The sequence below is a fragment of the Fringilla coelebs genome (assembly GCF_963513975.1).
Source record: "Fringilla coelebs genome assembly, chromosome: 2".
Classification (NCBI taxonomy): Eukaryota; Metazoa; Chordata; class Aves; order Passeriformes; family Fringillidae; genus Fringilla; species Fringilla coelebs.
The window spans coordinates 111,948,120-111,957,743 of record NC_140029.1 but is presented as its reverse complement, the minus strand read 5'-3'; the positions used below and the strand labels follow the sequence as shown (position 1 = coordinate 111,957,743).

The 9,624-nt window shown below is 47.9% G+C and overlaps 1 protein-coding gene across 1 annotated transcript; it reads right to left on the bottom strand.

Annotated features, from left to right (window-relative positions):
• Positions 1-327: 327 nt before the first annotated feature.
• On the bottom strand, positions 328-9,061 carry ADPRH (ADP-ribosylarginine hydrolase; the record flags this gene model as incomplete). The annotated part of the gene is made up of 4 exons (XM_084226790.1): positions 328-1,549; positions 2,234-2,594; positions 7,698-8,044; positions 8,751-9,061. 4 exons carry the CDS (start codon positions 9,059-9,061, stop codon positions 1,162-1,164), a joined length of 1,407 nt encoding a protein of 468 aa, XP_084082916.1. The 3' UTR covers positions 328-1,161.
• Positions 9,062-9,624: the final 563 nt, after the last annotated feature.

Genomic DNA, 9,624 nt, shown 5'->3' with positions numbered 1-9,624 from the left:
TAAAACATGTTTTATACAACACACCCGAGAGCTGTAGTAAACTGTGTTGAAATTGTGAATCTTATTGCAGCTGGTTTTTGTCAGATCTGGGCTTTTATTATGCCTTTGTGTGGACTCACAGCATAAAGGTGTGCTGAGGCCCTCCTCCTGGGAACCCTCTCCCTCTGCCCCTACTCCTTGATGCAGTAACTTCTCTCCCTACCATTGGTAGCACATATTCTCTCTTGCAGCTGGAACTTGCAGACACCTGGCACCTCTGATTTCACACTCCATCCAACCCTCAACCCATGCCATAATAGAATAGAACATTTAACAGAGGCTTGTCAGGACTTTTTATTCGGAAAACACTGGTTTTGAAATTCTTCTGAAAACAGTAAAAGTTCTTTGCTGTGTCATAGTCTGGATTTGAAGAAAAACCTTATTTTAATAGAATTATGCATAGCAAATGTTAAGCAAATTACTTTTAGTAACCTTGATGCTTGATGAAAGCAGAATATAGTTCACTACAGAAGCTGACGTACAATGCAACCTGTTAATTCTCCTTACCCACTTTTGCCTTAAGTAAGGATTTGGTCAGGAGTCTTGAATTCTCCCATATTCACTGAAATAGGGAAGTAGCGTGATGCATTCCTACCTGTATTGCAGGAGTGGTGTGGGATTAGGTAAAATGCGTTGCTCATGCAGCTTTAAGGTCAGGTTTGGGGTTTTTTTCCACATTCATTTGAAACAAATAACATCCTCTGCTAAAATAATTTTGTAGGAAATCTCTGTTGTCCCCAGACACAATGGACTGCTTGTGCTCCCTGCTCCCCTTGTAGAGGGAGGATGCTGGTTTGGAGGGTTTGAGTGGGGTTTGCTGCCTATCCTGCTGCTGCAGCAGGACCAGCAGGGCTGCTGTGGGTGCTACTGTTTCTCTTGAGGACCAGACGATGTGCAGCCACCCTGCAGCACAGGAGGGATGTCTCAGGGGACCACTTGTGTCTTCCCATCAAATCACCAGCCCCAAACTAGCATTGACATGGCCTCCCCACTGAAGCCAGCACACAGAGAAAAGGCAGGTCTGGCTCTGGCTTACATTCTCGAGATTTAATCCAGCAGCATTGCAAACCAAGCAAGAGAGCACGGCTAAGTGTGCCTGTGGGGTGCCCTGCCATCTCCTGCCTAGAGTATGCTGTGCAAGTCCTTGGCTACCTTCTCCAGGCGGTCCTTGTACTCCAGGTGGGCATAGAGGGAGGGGGGAACCCCCTTGAAGGCGTGAATGACGCCCCACCAGCTGGCGGCGATGGCAGCCGTGGAGTCGCTGTCCCCGCCGTGGAAGAAGGCGCGGTGAGCCAGCTCGGTCCAGGAGTCCCCCGCGCCCAGCAGGGCGTCGTAGGCGATCATGGGCGCGTCGTGCCCGCTGCTGCCCCCCCAGCCGCTGTAGCTGAGCGAGGTGTAGAACGAGTCTCTCTCTTCCACGCCGTACTTGGCTGGGAATTTGGGCAACGAGACCCCATCCGAGATGCCTCTCTCCTCCAGGTATTTTTTCCACTTCTCTTCGAAGTAATACCTGCCAAACAGGACGGGATGGAGCGGCTGTAAGTTGTCCCGGGGCAACAGCACGCAGCTGAGCACCACGCAGGTGCCAGCGGAAAACGCGCCACGTCAAGAGCCCGGAGCGAGGGCTCAGCAAAATGGCAGGCGGCCCCCATTTGTCAAAACTAGGGACGTGATTTACGGTAAAAGGTACAAGGACAAGTTTCAGTGAGTTAGATTTCCCCTCCCTCTAGTCACATGGGAGAAGGCAGCCCAGCACCTGCAGGATTCAAAGGCTAAGAGTGAGAACTGAGTCATCCTCCCAAATTCAGAGCAGCTCTACCTCTGTGCGTGCCCCTGCACACAGAGGTGCAGTGAATATGCAGATTTGGTTGTAGCTTTCAAACTGAGCTCAGCCCTAAGCTTGATGCCGTTCCCCAGCTCTGCTTGCCATCTTTCATAAAATCGCAGTTGCATGAGAGGACGATTCTACCTACTTCATAACGGATTCAAAAAATGGCCACAAGTACCTGACCCAAACACAACCCGCCTCTTTTTTTTCTCCCAAATTAAGGTACTCTGAATTGATACGATCCTGTGCCAGGTGTGTGCTGCCCTAGGATTTTGCCATAATGTGATTACTGAAACTTAAGCATGAGCAGACTCGCCTTATGGTACAAGGGCTTTAAGAAATGGCAGTGCAGAGAACGCAGCTCACCATTGCTCCATGTTCTCCTTCACAAAGAAGCCGGATTCCTGCACGTAGGCTTTTGCCCGTGGCAGCACCTCCATCAGCCCCTTCCCCCAGGCCACGGGGGGCACGCTGTTCACCGCATAAGCCGTGAAGAGGGCTGAGGCCAGGGCCCCCAGGTAGCCGGTGGGGTGGTGGTGGGTCATGCGGCCGCTCTCGATGCTGACTTTGACCAGGGTGTCCAGCTGGGCGGGCTGGTAGAAGCGCAGCCCGATGCACATGGCGCGCATGGCCGCCCCGCAGCCCCCTGCCCGCGGGCTGAACGGGATCCGCCAGCCATTCGGCCGCCCCGGATCCAGCTTCCTGGTGCTTTCCACAGACATGGCACCTGGAGACAGGACCACAGAGCCCGAGAGAAAGAAGAAACAGAAACATCAGCAGGAGGTAGCTTGGGAACAGGGGGAAGACAGGCAGGGCAGTGGGAAAGAAAGCATTGCTCTGTGTAAGGGAGTTGAGCTTCCTTTTAAAAACATAAGTCATCTGCTCACATACATATCCCTGCCTTAATCTGCTGGAGCATTCTGCATCCTCCTAAGCAGACCTGACAATTTTTGTTAATGAAAACAAAAGGTCTAGGGGTAGGACACACTTCATTGCTCATTTACTGACATGGTTTATATTTACATTTTGTGTTATCAAAAAAAACCATATATACTAATGGATAGATACACATATACCTGGGTATTTCCCTCTGTAAACAGAAAGCTTTGTAGGATCTCTGACACAAGGCCAGTGTAGGTAACTGCTTTTTCACAGAATTTGGAAAGGCAGACACCCCACAAGCTCCTCATCTCCTCATCACTAATAGAAAATGTACTGATAGAAAATGTTTTCCAGTTCTCCCTTGTTGCAGTTTAGTTTTGTCAGAAAGCCTTGAGTGTAGCACCTGTCTCACCTCAACACGGTCTGCATGTCTGGCTCTACTCTAGTCCTCTTTCATAAACTGAAGAGCAGCTGTACTAGGTGAGACCAAAGGTTTGTCCAGCTCACTAGTTCATCTCCAAACACTGCCACTAAAGTGTAACTACAGAAAGAGTATAAGAAATGAGGCAAGCCCACTTCCATCTCTTTCATATTTCTGCTATTTAATTTTTAAAGAAATTACTCTGCTTCTTCCAGTGCTGCTTCTTCAGATTAACACTTTTTAGTCCAACACATTCATAGAACGAAGAAAACACATCCAAGTTTCAAAGCCCAGCCAGCTTCCCCAGCCAAGACAATGAAATGTTTTGAGAGCTAAACCCAAATGCTTGTGTGTAAAGAAGAAACAGTTTTGGAACATTGAATTATCTTTGATTTTCTTCCACCTTGCTTTTTTTTCCTCCTGGTCTTCTCTTCTGCCCCAATTGTAAATACTTCTTTTTCAAGCAGGAAGGTAAATCAAGGCTGGTTTCAATCAGCTTCATTTAAGTTTTAATGAGCTGGACACTGACAAAGGTGGGCTCAACAGACTAACCCCAGTGTGCTGAGTCCTGTCTCTCAGACACACAGGATAACAGCAGCAGCAGGCTGTTACCACATCCCCAAAACTAGACTGTTGCTCCTACACTCTGTTCCCTCACTGGGACGGATAGATGATGAACTTGCAGGTGCTCTGTTACTTTGGAAGTCAAACTAAATGGAAGAGAGTAGCAAGGAAGAAGCCTGGTCAAGCAAATTCACCTCACTTTGGTGCAACTCAGTCTCCATGATCTACGACCTTGCTCATCACAGCCAGGTACTGCACTAAGTCCACTGCAGAGCTCTTGGCTTCTGCGCTTCCAAGTACACATTTGGCAGTAGGGTTTGGTTTATGGCAGCCTGTTTTACCTGCTTTTACAGCCCTCTTGTAACTGAAATATCTCCAAATCCATGCACAGCTTTAAGACTGGCTTCTGGACCTAGGCTAAAAATAACTAATTCCTGTCAGGAATAATGTCACATGCTGGGCCAAGTGTCTTTAGCTCTACTGGGACTGGTCGCAACCAACCCCTAACTGAAGTGTCTGTGAGTTTGCATTTAGGATGTCTCGGTGTGGGAACATGTCCAGGCCTCTAAATTTCATGTACTTTACTAATTCAGTGCTGGCTGCTGTGTATCAAAATTGTTAAGAGGGACAGCAGCATAATTTCCAACTTGATGATGACTAAGAGAAAATTGAGGCATTTTTCTAAAAATCTCATCATACCAAGCATTGTACCCAACGACCTGTAACAGGACATTAAAATGAACCTGTCAAACAAAGCCACGTTTTTAAAAAGCTGTTTCAACTACTCTATTTGTATATTCTGGTAAAAGAGAACTCTTCCAGGAAAGCAAGGGGGAGGGGGGGAGCACAGGGACTAAGGTAGCTTAACATCAAAATCTGCATAACAAAAGCAAAGATTACTCTTGCTGAAACTTCGAGAAAAAACATTTCTTCAGGATCTGTCTGGGCAGGCTGAGACCACACACCTCAATCCTTGATAAAAAGTGAGATTGCTCTTGCACTAATTGTAGCTAAAATAAAAAGGAAGATGACAAGGCTTTAAATGGAAAGAAAGACTGGTGATTTTGCAATACAATTTGCTTGAAGCTTTAAGGCTGTGGATATTATTTTAGGAAATGACTACTGGTAACTTGCAAGTGGAAAAAATTGTGTAAAACAAACCAGTGTATAACAGCTAAGACTTATAATTTATGAAGTATTACAAGTAGTATCCCTCACACTTTTAAACAGTAAAAATATTAAAACATTGGAAAGCCGATTTAGGAAGACTAAGATGGAATCACATCAGGTTTTTTTTTTAAATAGGTTTAAAAAAAACTGCTATAGGGAGTTTTTTAATTAGCAAATTGTTTTGGAAATCCTTTACATCCAGGTTAGGAATCCTTTTCACTAACAATAGACAATTAAAAGTAACCTAAGCATGGTACTGGTCTAAGGAAAGAAGAAATACAAGGAAAAAGTGGCATGTGAATTAGGGCAACCTGAAAAAGTCTCAAGAACAGCTGGACTCAATTTTTGGGATAGGCTTTCATTCCACTTACCTAGACTCCTGAGGTAACAGTTGTTTGGGATTGATCAGTACACATAGAAAAGGGTGAGTTAAACAAACCACACAGCGGTAAAAAATTCCAAAGGGAGAGGAATAGGACCAAAAGACAATTTTGAAGCAGACGGTTTCCTGAGGAAGTGCTTTAGTTGTACCATGAAAAAAGAAGTATATCTATGCTTGTGTTGCTTAATTCACTGACTTTGTAATCTTGCAAGAAACAATGAATTTGGGGCTGTGGCACATCACAAATAGCAGTAGTGGATGTAGGGATTACCTTGTCATTGAATTACTGCCCCCAGAGTTCTCTCCTGGGGCTTCGTCCCTGAGGGACGCTGCTGTGGCTGCCCTGTGACTCAGAACCTTGTGGGAATCCCTTTGTTACTGCAGCTTTGGGTTTTCAGGTCTAGACTGCCTCATGTGAGCCACCAATGTGACTTTCCCCCACTGTTCTAAGGAAATCTCTTCTGTGTTGGGCCAAAGTTCCAAAAGCAATTTTCCATTCTCAGCCTTCAGGGCTGCAATTCCCTGGGGAGTACTTAGGTCAGAAGAGCACCACCTTGGGTTTTATTCTCAGTTAAAATCCACTTCTTCTGAACCGCCAAAAGGAGTTATTGGCATGCAGCTTTTATCATTAGGAGTTATCAATTTGGCATGGAGAATCCAGACAGCCTTTCAGGGTATGGATTAGGTATCCCTTCAGTGGGAATTAAACTGCTAAGGATCAGGATTTAAACTCTCAGAGCTGAATGCCTTTCCTGTACCTGCAACAGGAGCAATTCTGAATTTGCAACAGTTTTAATTGTCTTTGGACCCACTAAACAATGTGTATTTCTTTTTTTACCTAGATAATCTGACCTTTCCTTGTCACTCCTCTTAATGTCCATAGCAAGTTTGCTTTCAAATACATCACTTCCAGGAAAAGGAACTTCTTTGGGCATATTGCAGCTCAGTTTTGTCACAGAAGGAATACAGTAGGTGTCCTGTTATCCTTAGAGATTTACTAATATTTAAATTTTAAGTTCTTCTCCTTTTCATCTTAGGTTTTAGTTACCAAGGTTAGAGAGTGAAAATCTTTCCAGGCGCTGTCTCACTGGCAGCTGTGGTTAGTCCATCTTGGCTGGGGGAGCTAAACTATGCTGCTTCACCAAAACTGCCGTGAATCTCTTGGAAGTTTGATCTGCCAGTTTCAGCTGTCCTGACAAGCATCATTACCCCTTCCTAAATATTTTATTAATTAGGCCACTCCAACAACTGGGAATATGGGTGTTAAAAGAGGACTGATAATTTCCACAGTGGGCTCCTTTTTTACACAAGGACAGGAGCCCACTGTGGAAAGGTAAGCAGAATAAATTCCTATTCAGGTTTCCAACCTGGTTTATTTTGGAAATGCACAGCTCCAATACACTATGCTCAGTGGCAAGATTTGGCCTTTCCCATGTTTAATGTCAAGACAGAACACTCTTGACATACTCTGGCCACTCCAAATAAGCACATCTAAGCATACATACAATTTCAATGTGTAAACTTTGCACAGGACTGATGAATTTGAGTGTCTCCTGGATATTTTATGCCTCCTGCACTGGTCAAATTAGAGGCCCAGTCTAAGCAGCTCCAATGTAAATGTAATCCAAGCGTCCAGAAGAGCCTGGGCCATGAGCACAGAGACAGATGGAATCCTTGGGGAAGAGCTCGGCCAGGAGGGCTGGGTGAATTAGGAACCACAGGGATATTCTGTACATCTCTTGGCTACTGTAGCCTGCCGAGGTGCCCTTCCTGAATACTGCCTGGCCTGCTGCTTGTGACACAAACTCAGCACCAATGTGTCTATGCAGAGAAAAGAGAGATGATGGAAGTACAGGCTTCAGAAAAGAAGATTGGCCTGACTGTCCTGGTGCAGAAATCAAGCATGCAGAGCTAGCCACAAGCAGACTTTGGGTTTAGTAAGTGTAATTATTCCCAGCAAGGATCTTTATGCCTTTAAATATGTTTTACATGTAATTTTTGTGTTCATGACGAGAAATTTTGTAACAATTCTCTGGGGTGCATCTCAGGGTGTGCATTACAATAGCTGAATGTGAATTTTTCAGCCACTGAATGTAGGAATCCCAAGTTCAAAAGCTATCACCCTTCCTGAGCTCAGGCTAGGCCTCAAACACACCCATAAAAATGTTTTGTAAATGTGAACAAAACAGCATCTTCTTCATCTAGTTCAGAGAAGCCAAAACCACTTCAGCTTATCCTATTCTGTTCTCTTTGGCTCATCCTGAAACAGGTACTAAGTGTGGAACACTTTTCCTTTATGTGAAATACAGTAAACAGCCCAAAGCAGAGCAGGGGCCAGCCCCAGCACCAAGCTGCAGGAGAGACATGAGCAACAGCACAGCTCTACCCAGACAGCAGGATGGAGGGGTTACCTGGAGCTCTGCCCTTCATGTCATTCATGCACTCCTTGTAGTTCCTTGCAAGCAGAGTGTAGAGATGTGGTAATGTTGGGTTTTTCCCGGCTGCTACCAGGGCTTCGGCTGTGGCCAAGTGCATCACGGTATCATCGCTGACTATCCAGCCCTGGAGGCTGATGTTGGCCAGTCCCCCCATGTCAGCCAGCTCCTTGTGGATGACTGGGCCACTCTTCTGGAACTCCCATCTCCCGTTGTAATATGCCACCGTGTCACCAACTGCACTCAGCACCATGGATGCCACGTAGTTTTCCACCTCCTTAGGACACATTTTTTGTCCCACAGCTACTTGAGTGTAGAAAACACTATAAGAAAGAAAAAGAGAGAAGGAGAATGAGAATTAAATCTTTCCCAATTCAGTATGGGCTTGTTCTGCTAAGCTCCAGCAGGCTGGATACCCTGCCTGCCACACAAGTCTCACTCAGAGGATGTATTTCTTCACAGCACATGGACCCTGTGCACCTACCGCCGCTAAGTGTGTGGCAGCTCCTGGGCAGCCCAGCCCTGGCCCAGGGGCACCTGGAGATGTCCTGCTGGGATGCTGGCAGGATAAAGCTGCATATCCAACCCAGCTCAAAGACCAAAAACCCAGGGCAGGACTGCCGAACCACGTGCAGGATATGTGACCACAGTCATGGTCTCCACCTTTCTGAGTGCATGAGCAAGCTCACATCAGCACCCAGCGGCTCTTGTACCCTGGGGTAAGGCGAGGCTGACCCTCGGGGTACCAAAGTAAGCGGTAAGGTTTGGCTGCCTGCTCAGCTTTGCCAGGGCCAGGCCATGGTAGTGGCACCTGCCCCTGCTCCTCGGGCTACAGCAGCAGCTGCTCACACAGGCAGCGCCCCCACCCCGCAGGTACTTCAGCCATGAAATACCAACCACGCCCTCCCCCAGAAACCCTCCGCAGCTCAGGCTCGCTTCTCCTTTTCGCTGCTGAGAAGCAGAAGCGGCGAAAGCCGGCGGCCCCGCCTCAGCCGGGCCCCGGGCCGCTCCCGACCCGCGGCTACTCACACAGCGAGCCCCCCGATCGCCGCCAGCCCGGCCAGCATGCCCACCGCTCCCAGCAGACTGCGAGCAGCCCCCGGGAACCCGCCCCCGGCCATGGGGCGCGGTCTGGCCTCCGCAGCCCTGGGTGCGGCCTGTTTAACCCGTCCCGGGCCGCTCCTCTCGGCCCGGCCTCCCGCGGCCTCCCGGGGCGGTGTCACCGCGCACGGCTCCTCCTCGGCAGCCCCGCCGGGCCCTCCCGGGCAGCTCCCCGGGCCCTCCTCGGCAGCCCCGCCGGACTCGGTTCGGCGCAGGCGGAGGGGCTGGCTGGCTTTCATTTTCGGGGCTGCCCTCAGGGGAGCCGGGCTGAGCCCTCGGACTCGAAAGTGGAACAGGGGCGAAGAAATGAAGTGTTTCTTTTTTAAAATAAGCGCTGACAGCATTTCCCGTGGACGAACAGCCCCTCCCTCCTGCTGGTTGAGCAGCCCCTTCCTGATACTGGCTGGATCCCCCTCTGTGTCTGCGCTGGGGACAGGTTTTGGGAGGGTTTTCCTCGCCTTTGGGTTATGCTTTGGGTTATGTTTCACCTCCTTACTGCAGCCTGAGCTGTCGCTGTGGAACACGAAAGAACACAGGCGCACACCGCTGCTCTCAAGGTGAAGAGCAAAAAAAGGGGAAGTTTATTTTCTGCCTCCAACATATATAGTTTTCCAAAAGTGACAGTGGATTGGAGGGTGACAGTGCCACCTGTCCAATGACACTGGACAAACCAACAGTCCATCAAAGTTCTCCTCCTCCATAAAGGAATGCAAAACAATGTGCTACTTACAGAAAGTGTGTGAGAAAGTTCTCTAAAAGAATGTCAACATCAGAAGGCTTAGAAAACCTTAAAAAATCAGGG